The sequence below is a fragment of the Terrapene carolina genome, unplaced genomic scaffold (genome assembly GCF_002925995.2).
Source record: "Terrapene carolina triunguis isolate 2854851 unplaced genomic scaffold, T_m_triunguis-2.0 Scaffold62, whole genome shotgun sequence".
Classification (NCBI taxonomy): Eukaryota; Metazoa; Chordata; order Testudines; family Emydidae; genus Terrapene; species Terrapene triunguis.
In genome coordinates, this window is record NW_020664413.1 from 62,734,363 (window position 1) to 62,753,382 (window position 19,020).

General features: G+C 42.3%; 1 protein-coding gene across 1 annotated transcript in view; it reads right to left on the minus strand.

The window, feature by feature from the left end:
* Positions 1-19,020, minus strand: part of ERBB4 (erb-b2 receptor tyrosine kinase 4) — a 940,185-nt gene that overhangs the window by 176,724 nt on the left and 744,441 nt on the right. The window contains exons 14-15 of the mRNA XM_029910528.1: positions 18,775-18,819; positions 18,579-18,653 (exon numbers count right to left, since the gene is read on the minus strand). Coding sequence (XP_029766388.1) covers positions 18,579-18,653; positions 18,775-18,819 — 120 coding nt within the window. The remainder of the gene's footprint in view (positions 1-18,578; positions 18,654-18,774; positions 18,820-19,020) is intronic.

Consider the following 19,020-nt stretch of genomic DNA (forward strand, 5'->3'; position numbering starts at 1 on the left):
AACACGGACTCTTCAGTCCCAGCTGTAGAATTATCTAAGATAGCTTCAGCTTCCTCAGGCTGCAGGAAGAATTCAGACCAGAATAGCTAGGATTGCATCTCTGTGCTGGTTCTTCAGTCCTTTACAAACTTCCTTGTTTCAGAAGTTGTGCTTTCCCGGCCTTTATGGCTTCATTGTTTGCTTTTCTCAGAGGCTGATCCTGTGAAGTCATGATCACTCTCAGTTCCCTTGGATGCTAATGAGAGTTCAAGGCGCTCAGCACATCTCAGTAGTAACTTGGCACTCTGCAGAACTGGCCCCATAAAGGCCAGTCCTGCAACTTCATCCCAGGTGCAGTCCCACTGAAACCAAGAGGACTGCTCACATGAGTCAGGGCAGAAGGGCTGGGGCATCGGAGGTTGAGCCATACATTTTGGTAGGAAACAACTGAAAGAAAACGAGCAGGTGAGAACATGCACGATCTTTGTCAATGGATGTCCTGCAAGCCACTCATGTGCAGAGCTCACATAGATTTCAATGGGAGTTCTGTTCAACAAGGGTTTGTTAATCCTTAATCTGGCCATTTAAATTGTATTACACTATATTTGGCATCTATATTAAGATGCATGAAGGGTCCATCAGTCTAGCCTTGATGTGCTTTCCTTTAAATAGCATGTTCATATATCTATATCTAAATCTATATAATGTGTGCCTTCTGTAAGTGATTACATAGGGTTCCAACTTTCTAATCGCTCAAAACTGAACACCCTAACCCCGCCCCTGCCTTGCCCCCCACTCACTACATTCCCACTCCCTTGGTTGCTCTCTCTCTCCCACCCTCACTCATTTTCACTGGGCTGAGGCAGGGGTGCGGGCTCTAAGGTGGGGCTGGGGATGAGGGGTTTGGGGTGCAAGAGGGGGCTCCACGCCTGGGGGGGGGGCCGAGGGATTTGGAGTGCATGATGGGGCTGCGGGTTGAGGCAGGGGGTTGAGGCAGGGGGTTGGTGTGTGGGAGGGGGTGAGGGTTCTGGGCTGGGGGTGCTGGCTCTGGGATGGGGCCAGGGATGAGGGTTTTGGGGTGCAGGAGGAGGCTCCAGGCTGGGGATGAGGGATTTGAAGTGCAGGAGGGGGCTGTGGGTTGAGGCAGGGGGTTGGTTTGCAAGAGGGGGTGGGGGCTCTGGGGTGGGGCTGGGGATTAGGGGTTCAGGGTGTGGGAGGGGGCTCTGGGCTGGGGCAGGGGGTTGGGGTGCAGGGGGGGTGGGCTCTGAGGTGAGGCCGGGGATGAGGGGCTTGGGGTGCAGGAGGGGGCTCTGGGTTTGGGGGGGGGCTCAGGGCTGGGGCAGAGGGTTGGGGCTTGTACTTACCCCGGGCGGCTCCCGGTCAGCGGTGCTGCAGGGCTGAGGCAGGCTAGTCCCTACCTGTCCTGGCACCGCGCTGCGCCCTGGAAGCGGCCAGCAGGTCTGGCACCTAGGCTGGAGGAGAGGGGGGACACGAGGCTCCACACACTGCTCTCGCCTGCAGGCACCACCACCCCCCAGCTCCCATTGGCCAGGAGTGGGGAGCCAGTGCTCAGGGTGGGGGCAGCGGGCAGAGCCCCGTGGACCCCTTGCCTAGGAGCTGGACCTGCTGGCTGCTTCCGGGGAGCAGCGCGCTGCCAGGACAGGTAGGGACTAGCCTGCCTTAGCCCCGCTGCACCGCCGACTGGACTTTTAATGGCCCGGTCGGCGGTGCTGACTGGAGCCGCCAGGGCCCCTTTTCGACTGGGTGTTCTCATCAAGAACCGGACACCTGGTCACCCTATGACTAGGATATATTTCCTCTCATAGTCTAGCAACAAACAATGGTAGTAGTTAGTCCTGCATGTGCGCTGATACTTTTTGGTATTCTAATAAATGCCTCAAAATGGCCACGATACTGTATTTACATTCAAACATGTACTCTTGTTATTTCTCATTAAATTCCAAATATGCAAAATTTATCTGTGTGAGACATATGAGGGAATAAACTTCACCAGTGCTCATAAATATCAAGAAGAATCCAAGGTAGATGCATAACAAAGTATACTGTATTTCTGCTTATGCCTGATGCTACTTGGGGAGTTTTCACTATTATATTACAGGAGTAGTATTCTGTCTGTGAAAATGTCCTACATAAATTATACCAATCATTAGAAAATCCCATTTGATTAAGGGGATGAAAAAGATAAGAGAAATTGAAGAGACTGGTATAAACAAATGCAAGGCTTATGGGAAAAGAAATGGATACTATGATATGCCTAAGAATTCCAATGCATATATAATATCTTCAAGGGTGCTTACACTATTGGTCAAAATACATAATGGATTTGTAACCATAAATCTGAATTTCCTGGCAATTCTAGCTATATCCACATAGCATTTGGCTTCAATTTAATTTTCTCAATTCCCCTCCCCCAGAAGTAAAATAAAAAGAAATCTCAATGATGAAAGGTATAAAACAGAATTTTCAGCTCTATTTCTGACCTCCATTTCAGTCTATGCCACTTGTACTGGATGGGTGGCAAACTTGGGGAGGGAATGTGGTTAAGGGAGGAGTTATAATACTAAAAATTGCCATGAAGAAGTCTATTCTTTATAAGGAATAGATGCACCTATTTGGCTAAAGCAAACCTTCATTTGAGACTCAAACCAATCTGGTTTTGGTGTTTGAAATTTTTTTTCACTCCCAAGTCCCTTTGCACTTCCTGTTTCGAGACAGAACTGTAACTAGATGTGCTTCAGTACCAGACAAAAGGCTTTTCTTATGCTGTCTCCAGCCTTACCAGAAAGAGGAAATACAAAAATCTTAATCTTATGAGTCTTTCAATCCAATTTTGCAGACTAAATAGGTTCAGATTATTTGGGCAAAACTGGCATTGGCAGCTAATCATATAAGGAAGGACACTGTTCAGAGCAAAGACTGTTTCAAGAGACCTGATTTCTACTCCCGACTCTGCCAGCGATTTGCTGTGTGGCCTGTGACAAATCACTGTAGATTTGTCTACATTAAAACCTGTTACCATGTTTGTAACCAGGATCTGACATAATTGATTCCAAAAATGGTTTAGGTCCATGGTTAGCACACTGTTCAAAATTGTCTTCATGTGTTTATATTACGTCAATGGGACCACCTAAATGGGTGTATATAACCAGGTTAAACAGTCCTCCTTTCTCCCAAATCTCTGTATGGGAGACCAACACAAAATTCATTGCATATGTTGCAAGGGTCACTCAGTGTGCGAGTGTTCCAGGCACTCCAGCTCCCGTCTACCTATGCCAGCCCTCTCTCAGAATATTTTTGGACAAGCATCCAGGAAGTGGTGAGCTGGTTTAAACACGCAGACATTTCCTTCTGTTGACCGCAGAGAAAAAACCCAGTATTCATTTCAGCCAGACAGCTGACTTGGTGCTGTTGGTGCATTCACAGTTCACTGAAGCCTTGAATGGACATCTAATCCAACAGAAAAGTCAGGACTCTGCTTACGATCTAGGAATATATCCAGAGAGATGGTCCAACTGCACCTCTCCCTCCCCATCAAAGGTCATTTGCCACACATCACATTTTTAAAATATGTGGAGGGCTAGTGAATTTTCAGTTCTTAGGGGAGGACTATGAGAAAACTTGGGACACTTTGCTAGAGAGAACCGAAGTAAAGATGCTGATACATCTTTGGCTTCCTCTTTCCCCCCCTCCCCTTTCTAACTAAATGCCAATCCACCCCCAGTTACAGACCTATCTTTGCTGTGGGAGAGAAACAGTGATTGAAAGATTACATGAACCTGTCGATGACAGAAATCTGGCTTCTGGGCCGTTTGACAACTTCACAGAGCCAATTCACACAAAGCTGCAATGGTGAAGCAATATTGCACTTTGCCTCCAATTCATCTACATGCAAAGGATATCACTGTCACAAGAAAAAACCCACACATCTACTGGAAACAGGGGTATTTTAAAGCTAAAATATTCTTTCAATCTGTTCTTTGTCTGTTATCCTTACTGTGATTGAGACTATGCATATTAATGGCTACTGGCCCATTTTTGATGTGACAATACATTTTTTTCCTCCTGAAAATCATGATGGGCAGGTAGACTGACAATTTACTTCTAGAACTTACATGGTTGAATGAGAAAGGTTATTAAACTAAGCAGTCCAGGGCCTATCCAAAGCCCACTGAAATCAATGGAAAGGCTCCCAGTGACTTCAATTGGCTTTGGATCAGGCCCAGAGTTGACAAGTAGAAGACAGAGCTGGTTGCAGCTGCACTGGTGAATTGCTAGATTAGAACTCACCCCCTCCCCTCCCCCCGGGTGACCAGATGTCCCGATTTTATAGGGACAGTCCCAATTTTGGGGTCTTTTTCTTATATAGGCTCTTATTATCCCACACCCCAGTCCCAATTTTTCACATTTGCTGTCTGGTCACCCTCCCTCCCTCACACTTATTTCTCTGCTGCTTTCTTCTCACCAACCTACACACGTGTTAAGTCCAGAAGGAACCATTATGATAATCTAGTCTGGTCTCCTGCATACAAGGGTGTAAAACCTCGCCCAGTGATTTCTGCATTACACCCATAACTTTTGGTAGAACTAGAGCATATCATTTAGAAAGACAAGGAGTCTTGATTTAAAGACTTCGTCTGATGGATAATCTACCATCTCACTAGGTAAATTGTTCCAATGGTTAATTGCTGTCACAGTTAAAAAGATTAATCGTATTTGTAGTCTTAATTTCCTATTTTTCTTCCAATTGTCTTCTCTCCTCCTACTTGACCATCTCTTTTGTCTCCTTCTCTCAGTTCTCGGCCCAGTGCCCCGCTCTTGAACCTTCCTGGCTCTCCTTGTTTGTCAGGTGACCTCCCATCTTTACAATCAAATTCCTCCTCAAAACTCTACTTCTTCCACAAGGCCTTCCAATAAATGAGGTGTTTAAAAGAAAAAAAAAAATCCGATGGCTATCTGGAAATTTGACCTTCAACAACCATGTACCATGATTGTTTTACATGCACCTTTATCGTATGCATGAGGTTATATTTGTACTATACCGTCTGCATTTAATTTAGACCCTGATGCTGCAAGGATCAGACCTTAGACTACAAGCTAGTTGGGACAGGAAGCATATTTAATCTGTGGTACTTGATCAATAATACACAGTAATATAATTAATAGCCTGTGCCATTTTCTTTCTTCCACAAGGGTGCCCGTGTGTTTGTTCAGTCATCTGCAGTGGATGGCTACAGTTCCCAGACATTCTCCACACTCCTTTGTGTGAGACACAGCAGTGCTTCAGTTGAGTGCTTTGTTAGCCAGCAGTGCAAAGAGTTTCAGGATGTGTGTGTTAATTAAAGATGTCTATTGAACTTGACTGAGCAGAAACAGGGTGTGCAGAAACCATAACCACAGAAGAGTAATTCAAGATTAATATGTTCTTGAGTGACTGAAGCAATCTCTGCATTATTCCTGTAGAACCATCTGTAGGGGGCTGTCTACTTAGCCTATGCCTAAAATGGTCTTTGGAGATAAATTAACACTCACCCTTTGTCCTTTGTTGGCTTCTGTTTCTCCATTACCGTATCTTATTTCTCGCCTCCCTCAGACTTCCTTGGGTTACTGCCGAAGTACCTCTTAAGATCCATTTAAGCTACCCCTTACTGTCAGCTAGATATATCTGCACAATATCTACACAGGATTGTTTAGAGTGTATGAAGTCCTGAGACCTAAAAGTTAAAATGAAATCATTTGCAAAATAACAGGAAATAAAATAATAATAATAATAATTATAATAATAAAACCACTAGAAAGACAAATGAATGATGGGATGTTGGGTTGTATTTTTGTAATCGACAGTGTGTGTTATAAGCAGGGTTTGGATGGGAGTCTAAAACAAGTTGTTTGAGGAAATGATTGACATGTTTTTACTTTGAAAGTTGAGGGGAAATTGTATTTGTGCCAATTTTACTGCACATAAGGCTTCACAAATTTTACAAGTCAGGACTTATATGAAAACTTGTTTCATCCAGTTTTGTTGAGCCAAAATCCGGCCTTTGCCTGCATAACTACGTTTTGACTTTGTTCTTGAATTTTTCTCTGAACGTTGCACACTTGAAAGTGAGGGATTAGTAGCATTGGCCAGAGACATGCATTGAGTAGGCAGGCACAGTGCAAACCTCCTCTGCCAACAAACCTCCATCAGGACCTGCCAGCACCTGCTTTTCATGTTATCCCACAACCATTTCTTCTCTTTTTGATAACGTGCTCAACCGTGAATGTCTCCAAAAATGATTATCTGCATTATCTTTTGTGGTCTTAATGGCTGACATGTCTGGAAGGAAGCCTGCTTACCATTGTATCGAGCTGATTTTGTTAAAAGTTTAGTTCAGATTGAAAAATAATGTGAGGCGTTTGTTAAAATTACAGTCTTCCCTCAAGGCAACTCCCCTGATGATGTCAAAAGGTTACACAAACAAAAACATTATCCGCATTTTCTAAAGATAATGCATCTTTGTGTAATCAATATGTCACTTGGAACCTTTGCATAAACCGCACTAACTTCAAATAACTCCGTAATACTGAATATACATCTATAACTCCAAACAGCACCTCAAAGCAATGCATCTTTAAGAAGAAGAAGAAAACAACCAACCATCTGCATTAAGGGACAATCTAAGGTGCTCAAATACCTTGTTAAAGAGTAGGGCATAACACCCTAGATAAATATAGATCCTCAAATTTCTACTATTAATGTAAATTCATACAGAGGGAAGACAACTTGTCCCCAAAAGCACCACATTAAATATAAATTCAAAAATAACTCTTTAAAATAAGGAAATTATTTATTCAGACAAAATACATGACTCCCTCAGGTGACTGGGGGCCTGAGCCCAACCCCATTGAATGCATGGGATTCAGTTCAGCTCTTGGTCACCTCGGTGGGGCTCAACTTGAAAACTCAGAAATAACACCATCACCTAACTCCTAACAATTAAATATGTATTTCACTACAACGGTGGGTGTACGTTCACTTTTGGCAAGGCACTAGGGCAGACCAAGGACCTGAGCCAACTCCCACTGAAGCCAGTGGGAACTGGAAGCTGCTATCCAGTGGCGAAATTCGCAGAGTGCATTTCTACACAATACCACAGCTGAGCTTCAAACAAGGAGCCTTGTGGTCCTATCGTTAGCAAACGAGCCTAAAGAAGACCTCATTTGGAAGACGATGTTTACATCCTTTACAGCTAGCGTGTTAGAATAGGCAGCTAGAACAAATGGGGGCTAGAGATCACCAGGGAATGGACAGTCACCTAATGAACCCCCCTCCTTTAACTTTAGATGCAACATGAAAATGAGTCTCTCACTGGGTAATGAGAGAGAAAAAAAAAGACTCTGCTTCAACTATGGGGTGCATAAAGGAAATAGAGACAGTGTCACATGATAGGGACAGAGCAGGAGTCAGGCCTATTGGTTAGAATGAGAGCTAGTAGCCAGGAACTGGAGCCCAGGGTCAGAGCTGGAGTTAGGAGCCAGAGCCCAGCATCAGAACCGGAGTCAGAGGCCATATGCCAGAGCCAAGAGTCAGAGCTGAAGTAAGAGGTCAGGAACGGGAGCCGAGGATCAGAACCAGGTTACCTGGAGTGAAACAAGGCGGGGCAAGGCTGAGTCCAAAGCAGGAGTGGGGCTGAAGCAGGGCTGGAAACAAAGCAACAGCAGCAGGACTGGGAACAAGCAGGCGCAGGAGCTGTTGCAGCCATGAAGAATGCTTTGAGCAGCTGCTGCTGGGCTTAAGAGCCAGGTCTGCTGACTCTTCCAACCAAACAGGTGGCATAGCCAATGAGGCAGCCGATTACAGGCCAGCTGCGCTCGTTAGGTTGCCTGGAGACTGGCTCTGCTGCAGGCCCTGCTTTCTGACAGACAGGCGCTACTTCGCGACAAATCATAATAGCAGCAATCTAAATCAAGGATACATGTACTGAATAGCTGAAGCCCTCTCTAAGAATGGGCCAATCAGTTCAAGTTAAATGAAAAGTGACCTCCACTTTCTCCGAAAACTTGAAAAGAACCTAAATTGAATCTTCTGACAGGCAAAAGGATTTTGGGGAACTACCGTATTTTTTAAGTTATCTAGACTTCTGGATGTCCTTGTTCTGGCTGGTACTGGAAGCACATCTCTCTGCATTGTATTTCTACCCCACCTATAGTAGAAAACACCTCCAATTTTGAGGTATCCAGCCTAGTTTTGTAGACTCACAGTGTCTAGACAGTTCTGTTAAGTATCCAAATTTTTATCTACAAGAATTTCCAAATATCCTGAGATTCAACCATCGCTAGTCTTCATTTTTCTCCTTAATTTCTCCACACCTGTCAGTATGACGATACAGATCAGTTCCCTGAACAAACTCTTGTCTAAGTGGCTTTGGCAACATTAGGTTGCTAGGCAGAGCATAGAGAAGCATATTATCATCATCACAAATCATCAGGGTTCAAACTTACCTTAAGAAAACAGTAACAGTCAGTGGAAGAGTATGGATTGGATTTTTCAGAAGTACTGAGCATTGGTCTAACTCAGCTTCCATTGAAGTCAATGAGTTAGGCCAAAACAGAGTGCTTTTGAATATCCCAGACTATGTATCAGAGTGGTAGCTGTGTTGGTCTGTATCAGCAAAAACAATGAGGAGTCCTTGTGGCATAAGCTTTCATGGACTAAAACCCACTTCATCAGATGCATGGAGTGGAAAATACAGAAGGTGTGAGTACAAAAACTAATTTCCCCCTGCTGATACTCATACCTTCTTGTCAACTGTTTGAAATGGACCACCTTGATTACATTGGCCTCATTAGCACTACAAAAGTGATTTCCACCCCTTCTTGTAAACTGTTGAGAATAGCCCACTTCCACCTTAATTGAATTGGCTCGTTAGCACTGACCCTCCACTTGATAAGGCAACTCCCATCTTTTCACGTGCTGTGTATTTATAACTCCCTAGTCCATGCATCTGACGAAGTGGGTTTTAGCCCACGAAAGCTTATGCTCAAATAAATTTGTTAGTCTCTAAGGTGCCACAAGGGCTCCTAGTTTTTCCAGACTATGTAGATCAGTGGTTCTCAAAGCCGGTCCGCCGCTTGTTCAGGGAAAGCCCCTGGCGGGCCAGGCCGGTTTGTTTACTTGCCGCATCCGCAGGTTTGGCCGATCACGGCTCCCACTAGCCATGGTTCGCTGCTCCAGGCCAATGGGGGCTGCAGGAAGGGCGGTCAGTACGTCCTTCGGCCCGCACCACTTCCCGCAGCCCCAATTGGCCTGGAGCAGCGAACCGCAGCCAGTGGGAGCCGCGATCAGCCAGACCTGCAGACGCAGCAGGTAAACAAACCGGTCCGGCCTGCCAGGGGCTTTCCCTGAACAAGCAGCGGCCCTAGTTTGAGAACCACTGATGTAGATGACTGTACAGTTCCATCTACCATCTCAGTAGATTTTTTTCCACTCTAGTCATAATAGAGACAAAGAGCAAAATGCCTCTGCAACATGGTTGAATTGGTTTCACACAGGCAGGGTGTTGCATGTGAAATGAATGGTTTAGAACACCCTTCCAGTTCAAATACAAATTTAGTTATTGGTAAGTCTTCGCTCAAAAGCACCAATAATTTACATGGCATTTTTCCAGCATGTTACTTCACTTCATAGTATGAAAAAATGTATATACACAATAAGAGAAAATAATTCAGCATGATGGCATGCTTTGCTAATGCTCTGAACCTGCACAATTGCTGATGTTTGTGATAATCCTTCAACTTTTGGTGATTATTGTAGTTCAGTATTTTGCAATTAGCACCATTGAAACTTGTTAATTTCTTAGAATTTGTAACAAAATGTTATTGGCTTATGATTATGTATTTGAAGGTCTCATGCCTTTGTGACTAGAATCCCTTTTAACAAATCAGAATCTCATATTTCCCCTCATATAAAACAAACTGAAGAATTCAAGTCTGACGTAAGGTTAGCTCAAGTTATTTGCTATTTCTAATCTAATATTGAAAAAGCTTTTGGAAAATAACTGCAGAGAGAGTGAAGAATTAGTGAATGAGTGAATAATTAGCAAGGTAGTGTACTTTGTGGATTGTACATTAATTCAATCTAATTTGTATTATATAGTCACATCTTGGTGGGCAGATCTAAATAAATTATGACTTGTAAATAAATCAAGCACTGTAAAACAGTAGGAAATGCTTTCAAAACCATTTACACACACACACACACACACACACAGATTAAAGAATGGCTCTATCCCTGGCCAAAAGGCAATCCCTCTTCTATAACAATGATGTAGTTTAACATTAGAAATTGACTTGAAGAAATCTAACCAAACAGATTTGACCCCATGAATGTCCACAACACAACCACACTAGCAATATATTTTCCATTTTATGCAACAATTGTAGCTTCTTCATCTTTCCACAGATCAAAAAGTGAAGTCTGGGGCCACAGAGAACGATGTGATGTTGAGACTTTAAAATTAAATACACTTTGTCATGTATATTGTCTAAATTTAATAAGAGGGGCAAATCCTGCAACCTTATTAAGGCAAAATGGAAGAAAGTCTGCAGGCTTTAGTCCACATTTATTGTATGTTAAATATTCATGAATTATTAAGAAATTATTCACTGAGTCTTAAACACTGCATCTTACATACTTTTAAAGCTCAATGAATGTGTTTTTAATAATAAATAGATAATTAATTTATAATAACTTATTAAATCTATATTAAATCCTCATTTGAAGCAACTGAATTAAGAAACGAGACTGTGGAGGGACGAACAGTGCAGCCATGCTGCGACAAAGTCACTTTTTTTACGGCACAATGTCACTATACATGGAAGATCACTATTACAGAATTGTAATTCATACACTGCAATTTACTGGAAGAATTTCAGGCTTCTAATCAACCTCACTCTTATTGGAGTTTACCTATATCTGAGATCATCAGAAGCATGTCTCACTGGATGTGTGTACACACACTATTATGACAAAAACAGTGACTGCGATAAATTATAGAAATAAGAGTAAGAAATGCCATAGATAAGGTTGCACGTTGCTTATCAGTTTTCAGTTGCTCAGAACTTTCTGGAACTCACTTTTTCAGCTGAAATTTACCAGGCTTGCTCTCTGCTTGTCGTCGTCTTCTTTTTTGTTAAAGTTTGAGCAAAAATAGTTCAGCCATTTTCAAGCACTTGGAGAGTTTTAAAACAAATACAATTTTCCTCTCCTGAAACAATTTTTGCAACCTCCTTTATCAGAATAGCTCTGCGGCTGAAACAGTTTGCGGTAGAGAGATGAAATTTGGGTATGGAAATAGCCTTCACTGAGGAGAAATGCCTGTGAGCGTACTGATGTAATTTGGTTGTGATTTGACAGAGACCCGTACATTAAGCATGCCCAGTATATTTTGCATCGTGCTTCTCGCAAATCTGAAAAGCATGCACTCACGAAAGGCTGTGGCGAACATGCATGAATAGGTAACCTAGCTATGTAGCGTACTGAAGTTATGATTAGGGAGGGTTATTGAGGCTAAGCCAAGGGAATTCTGTTGCCCTTGTAATTGCAAAGGGCATTGTGTTGCAGTGCACTTTAGGCGGGGTGGTGGGCCACAAAGGAATCACTGAGAATGCTGGTAGGTGCAAAAGGATCGCAGCAGCCTGCTTGCCTATTTGGTAAGGTTGGGCAGTAGGGAGCGCTGCTCTAATGCACCTGAGGAGCTCTGTAGCTAGGGAAGGTAGGAAGGTGTAGCACACACTGTGTAAGATCATATTTGGTAGACACTATGTGATCATGTCATTAAAGAGCACCGTAACAATGCATTCACAAGGGGGGCTGTATTAAGGTTGCACGTGCCACCTTATCTTTGGCATTGCTGACTTTTGAGTGCTTAGCCACACCATCAGGTTTTGCATGCACTGATCATGATCATCTACCCCAGGGAGACTCTGCCTATCACAAAGAGTAGCGAAAGTCCCAAATTGCCTCAGTTCACTATACTTTACTCACTATAGTGCCAAATCTACTGCCTTAGTCTAACTTTGAGTGTATGGCCTTTTTACAGGTGTCTCAAGGCAGTGGGGAGTGGGAATGTAATTCTCCCTCCTGCAAGCAGCTACTGCTGCATCTGTAGCCCCTCCTCTCTCCCTTCATATTAGGCTGTTGCTGTTGGTAGCTCCTCTGAGGAGAAATTCCCCCTGCCTTGTTTCTACGCTTCCTCTGATCGGCTTCAAGCCCCCATACACAGTGGCTCATGCAGAGCGCCCATAGGGATAGAATTCATAGCACACAGTGAGTTCCAATGTGTGTATATACAAGTCCCTCTAAACTCAGTACTATAAGTTAACTACATTACACTAGCACCTAGAGTCTAAACCCAAGATCAGAACCCCATTGTGGCAGGTATCATGCACCCACATAACTGTAGGGTGACCAGATATCCCAATTTTATAGGGACAGTCCCGGTTTTTGGGTCTTTTTCTTCTATAGGCTCCTATTACCCCCCACCCCGTCCCGATTTTTCACACTTGCTGTCTGGTCACCCTCCATAGCTGGAGACTGTCTCTGCCCTAAAGAGATTGCAGTCTAAATATGCAAGACAGATAAAGCGTGGGAGAGGAAAAGCAGCACTGGGAGGGAAGTGACATGCTCAGTGTCACCTAGGGGTCCAGTTGCAGAGCCAGGAATAGAACCAGGTCTCTTGAGTCCCAAACCAGTGCTCTATCCACTAGATCAAACTGCCTCTCATGATAAACACGACTTTATATGTCACTCTGCTTTACTCTAGAGGGATAAAATTGTGACCTCAACCATCGAATCCATAGACGTCAGGACCAAAAATAGTTTGCTTTTCTATTCTTTTTCAATTTTAAAAATAAAATCCGTTCCCTGAATTGATCTGTTCTGCGACTGTCTTAGCAAGTCTCTCTGGAATAGTATATTTTACCAATCAAGAGGTAGGTTTATAGTTTTATACTCACAAATAAAACTTATTTTCCTCCCTTGGAGTAAATTTTTATGGGGAGAGTTTTTTTGTGGGGCTTTTTTGGTTTGTTTGGGATTTTTTTACACTCTTTCAGGAATGGCTGTAATTATTCTATAAATAACTGGAACATATGGAATGTTTTACTCCAAGCACTGGAACAGAGTGCTATAAAAATGATGAGCACTCAGAGTTTATTAGAGGTGGGTTTCCCTTCCCCTCTCGTGTATTCTGTACTAAAGAGTTACTGTGAAATTCTAATGAAATCACACTGGGTAGGGGGTATGAAACAGCTACGAAAGGATTTGCCTGCATTACAAAGGGTTTACTGTTAATTAGCTCTTGTATACATACACTGTATATAAAAAACAATCTTTTGTTTGCGAAGGGATGATTAGTGGGGAGAGTGTGGTTTGTTAATAGGAAGAAAGTATGAGGCTATTGTAATTTGAGTTAATATCTACACATCGCTTTATGTAACCACTTCGCAATGGGGGACCAGGCTAATTAGCTTCAGTTAGTTAAAAGAAAATGTGAAGCCCGTTTAGTTAGGGTGTAAATCAATACAGTTTTATTCAGGGAACTATTAAGGTGCTGTTTCCTTGCTGCTCCCTCCCCTGATTACATCTTCAGGTTTATGATAGATCTCATACCAGAAAAATGGCAGCTTCACCCCTTCCTTAAGGAATTCTTTTCCTTTGAATTATAGCTTGAATGCTTCATCTGAAAGTTTAAATACCGGCAACTTAGTGAAACCTAGATACACATTAACGCTACTAAATTTTATCCTGGGCCTGGCTTGGATAACTCAATTGGGCAGTTAAATTCTGTGGGAAAAGACCACACCTGTATTGCCGGGCATTGTTTTTTTCTTTTCTTTTTTCAGTAAGATGGTGGAGTTTCTCTCTTCACACTCCCTCTCCCTACCCCCCTTTCAATTACTCCTAAAGTCTCCTCATAATCATTACAGCTGGCATTTTCAAAGGCACTTGAGGGAATAGAATCACAAAATCATAGAATATCAGGGTTAGAAGGGACCTCAGGAGGTCATCTAGTCCAACCCCCTGCTCAAAGCAGGACCAATCCCCAGACAGATTTTTGCCCCAGAGCCCTAAGTGGCCCCCTCAAGGATTGAACTCACAACTCTGGGTTTAACAGGCCAATGCTCAAACCAATAGGTCTCAGCTCCTGCTGAAATTCAATTAGAGCTAGGCACAGAGCGCCTATAGGCTCCCTGGAAAATCCCGGTGTACATCTCTGCATAGTATACACAATTCACCTCTCTTTTCCTCTTGGTTTTCATGAAAGGATTGGTGTGCAAACATGTCCCAATAAAATTAGCTGCGAATACCAGAGTTCAATAGCACTCTGATCGTACGCCCTCATTTCCCTCCTCCGGCCCCGGGCCTGGTATGTACCCTATGCTGAGGTTCTGGAGAGCAAAGGGTGATATAGGAATAAACTATGCCATCTCTGTGCCAGCTAAGGAGTCCCCTTTGCTTTAGGAATTCTCAGCTGGCAAAGTCTGTCCCATTTCTGGTTCCTTAGTGTCACTGGAGCAGCTCGAAGAGGCAGAAGCCAGTGAGAGAATCTGCTCCTAAAGTCCACGTAACACATAAATTACAATCGGATACCACCATGCTAGACATTACAGAAATACAACAGGATGTGTCAGAAATGTGGAGAACTATGGCTTTCCATAGTATTACTAGAACTACAGAGCAGGACCTCCTATGGTTACAAGAGCTGGAATTTGGCAACTAGCCACAAATAAGAGATGCTCATTTCTCCCATGAGCTCTAAAAGCTTTTATGGATTAGTTCAAGGAGACATTTACTCTCTTTATAGTTTGAACTTTTTCTGGTAGTTAACAACGCGGTGAAACCCTTTGTAAAGATAAACTTAATTTATTGAAAATAAATTTGGGTCACTGTGGAACAAAGGATCAGTGTATTTATAGATCTAACAAGCAATCTAACAGCTGTTTGGATATCAATCAACTGGTCTAGAGGAAAGGGGTAAAATGTTCCTCGTTTGTAAGTGCTGTTCAGATGGAAATGAGAACATAAAAGCATTTCTAACATCACCTGATGTGGAATTCTACTAGGAAATGTTAGGAGTAAAAATCCCTGAGTAAAGGGATTATAATGTATAGCCATTAAAGGCTCTAGACACAAGCTGAAAGAGGGTATGTTTTGAAATGTGACTGCTGGTCTTTTGGAAAACAAGCAGTGTAGCACACATCCGATTCATCTTTATTAAACATGACAGTAAAAATTCCTCTGCTATCCTACCAGACTCTTGCAAAAGCCTTCAGGCCAACGGATCATGGCAAAAACAATTTGCAAATTACAAAACTGGGAAAAAACAACAACATTGATTTGAAAATGGAAGCAGATGAAGGAAGTGAGAAATATTTCATGTGTCTGCATTACAGACTTTGTTCTCATCTTCTGCTGGCTGGTTGAACAACAGAGCCCTCTGCCTCTCAATCCAGTACTGATTCAAGTCAATGTGAAGCAATGGTGAAGGTGCAGACTAGACATTAATGACCTGAAGTAGGTCATGGTGGATAAAACGTAGCTAGAGGAATATGTAAAGCGTTGCATTTAAAGTGAAACAGACACACTTTGGTTTTCACCACTTGCATTACACAGAAAATATACCATTTTTGCCAGTGCAGTTTTGCTTATTTTTTGTCCCAAAAAAGGGCATCATTTAAAAATGGATCATTTAAAAAAAATTAACAAATATAGGTTTGGAAGCTGTAAACTGGCTCTGAAATTTCTTACGCAGGTTTGAAAGTGACAAAACATACATATCCTAAAATTTAATCACATTTACATGGCAATCATTGTCACAAAATAAATGTAGCAAAGTTGTCAGTTTTAAAGGAAATGTTCTTTCTTTGAAATGGCTTTCCAGATTCCATAATTGAGGGTCACTCATTATTCATACAGAATGGAGCAGGACATGCCTCATTTGAATGGATTAAAACATCTATTTTAATTTTCACACCCACACACACCTCAGCAGTCTGTTTTACTGACTTGACATCAGATCACAGATTCAGAGAGATGAATTCACTTGTCTACACGTCTTAAAATAAAAAGGATCCGCATTGTTAGTTTTAAGGTCTTGAAAAATGACTGCATACTAGCAAATATCATCTGTAGCACAGTGCCACATCCCGAATTCCGCACATTTCCACATTAGTGTTTGCAGCGTTGTTGTAGCCATGTTGGTCCCAGGATATTAGCAAGACTAGGTGGGTGAGGTAATATCTTTTATTGGTCTGACTTCTGTTGGTGAAAGAGACAAGCTTTTAAGCCTGGGCCAGACCTGAAGAACAGCTCTGTATAAGCTCAAAAGCATGTCTCTTTCAGCAACAGAAGTCGGGCCAATACAAGATATTACCTCATCCACCTTGGCTCTCACATATTTCATTACTCATTTTGCTACATAAATTTAGGATCGGATCAAACAGACAATGACATTAATGTGAGTGTTTCCATTGATTTCAATGGGCATTGGATCATGCCCTTGGAGATTTAAGTAAGTATCTAGACAATAAATCCATCTTCTGAAGTCAAAGTTAAGCTTACAATTCTGCCAGTTAAATCAAACAATGAATAGTCTGATGTGCTCTCCCCCTATTGTGCTAACAATATCAAGCAGCTTTACTTAAAATATGTATACTGGAGACCACAGCTGATGTACACAATGACTGGTGTGATGTCATTACTTACCAATAATCTTCCCAGTATTTCCAGTACAAAGCATATAACATATTCTTAAGATGTTGTTTATTCCATTCTCATTTTAAAATACAATATTGTAAATAATTAAAAAAACGACTAAGGCCCCAATCATGCATATCACTCAGGGCTTGTCTATACTTACCGCGCTGGTTCGGCGGCAGGCAATTGAACTTCTGGGTTCGATTTATCGCGTCTTGTCTGGACGCGATAAATCGAACCCAGAAGTGCTCGCCGTCGACTCTGGTAATCCTGCTCGGCGCGAGGAGTACGCGGAGTCGACGGGGCAGCCTGCCTGCCGCGTCTGGACCGCGGTAAGTTCGAACTAAGGTACATCGACTTCAGCTACGTTATTCACGTAGCTGAAGTTGCATACCTTAGTTCGAATTGGGGGGTTAGTGTAGACCAGGCCTTAAGCACGTCCTTAACTTTAATCGTGTGTGTAGTTCTGTTGAAGCTGTTTTGGGTAAGCATGTTCTAAAGTGCTTTGCTCATTTGGGACCAAAGGGCTTGATTCAAAGCTTAGTAAAGTCAATGAAGTCAAGATTTTCAGAAGTGCCTGGTGATTTGGGGCACCTCAGTTTTTGGTGCACAGTCTGAGATTCTTTAAGAGGCCCTTATTTTCAAAGAGTCTTAAGTTGGGCCTTTAAAAACTGAAAAAAGCGACAAAGGGTCCTGTGGCACCTTACAGACTAACAGACATATTGGAGCATAAGCTTTCGTGGGTGAATGCCCACTTCGTCAGACTGAGGTACCCATGATCAATAAGCACGCCTGAAAATCTGGACCTCTTCCCATTAACTGCATTGGGCTTTGGAACAAATATTAACAGATCTTGCCTAGACCATTTAAGAAGGAGATTTGGCTAGCATTTCTAGTTGTATTTTTTTCACACCACTCTCCCTTGAGTATAAACACTATCAGTCAACAGCTAGAAAATAAGGAGTTTCATGTTGAATAAGCAACCTGGAGGCATGGAAACATTAAAAAAAAAAAAAAAACATTCGGCTCCTCTGAGGAAAACCAGCTAGAATGCTTTATGAGGTGAAGTTGGTTGAAAGGAAAAACTCCTCGTCAGGTTCTAGACCCTGAGAGCCTGGAAGCTATACTAACCAGTTTGAATTGAAAATAAATCCAATGGAAAAAAAAATCATAGGACATGAATGGGATATAACAAAGGGGAACACAGAGGCCTAACTTAAACTCAAACATATGTAGATTCTTCCTACATAAATTTGGCTTGGTCGTCATGGATGCATTTTAGACCAAACCTGATGCAAGGAGAAACTGAATTTCTCAACTTCCAGTGCCATTTTTGAATAGTAAATTAACAATTAAGGTGGCTAGAGCTGGTCAACAATTTTTGAGATACATTTTTTTGGTAGAAAAATAGATTTGTCTACCTTGTGATGTTTTATGAACACAGTTAAATTTTGAGAAACAAATTAAAAAAAAATCCCTTAGTTGTAATTCAAATTTTTTCATTTTGGCTTTCAAAAACCGAAACTAAATGAAAATCTCAATTACATGAAATGTTTTGTTTTGTTTTGTTTAGTTGTGAATTTTTGTTGACAAAAGAAAAGGTCATACAGAATAGCTCTGGGGATTTTTCAACCATTTCTATTAATGGCATAGCTAACTTCACTTTACACACTGTAAAGCAACCTAAAAGCTGAGCTGTATATACCCTACTCTTGAAGATACATTATGACACAGTTTACGCACTCTAATTCATATTTCTAACCCAACTGGTTAGTACAACTCTCCTATGGTAACTGGGGAAGGATCCTGAGGTACAAGATGGAAAGATGGAGGATGTTACCTAGCATGCTGTGGTAAGGTGGACTGGCGCGTCCATGGATAGTAAATGCAGTCATGACTAGTGGGGCCTCTACACCTGCAGGCAATTACAGAACAGAAAATATAATTCGCCATTCAGAGGGACATGCACACACGCGCCCTGGCCCACACGTGGAGTATGGGAGGGGGACAGTGGGAGCAAAGTACTCAGCAAGTACCTATCCATCAGGCCGATGCAGTCCTCAATACGGGGGCCTATGCACCTGCAGCAAATCCAAATTGAAAAACAGGGAGAGAAAGAGAGAAAAATCTGTTATTTACAGACAGAAAAAAACAGGAGTCCCCCCCCTGCCATGTGCCAAACTGTTAATTATAATTCTCGAAAGACACCCAAGGCATCGTGAAATTACAGCTTGTGACACAAAGTACAGACAGCAGAGAACAATAAAAGCAGCACCAGCAGC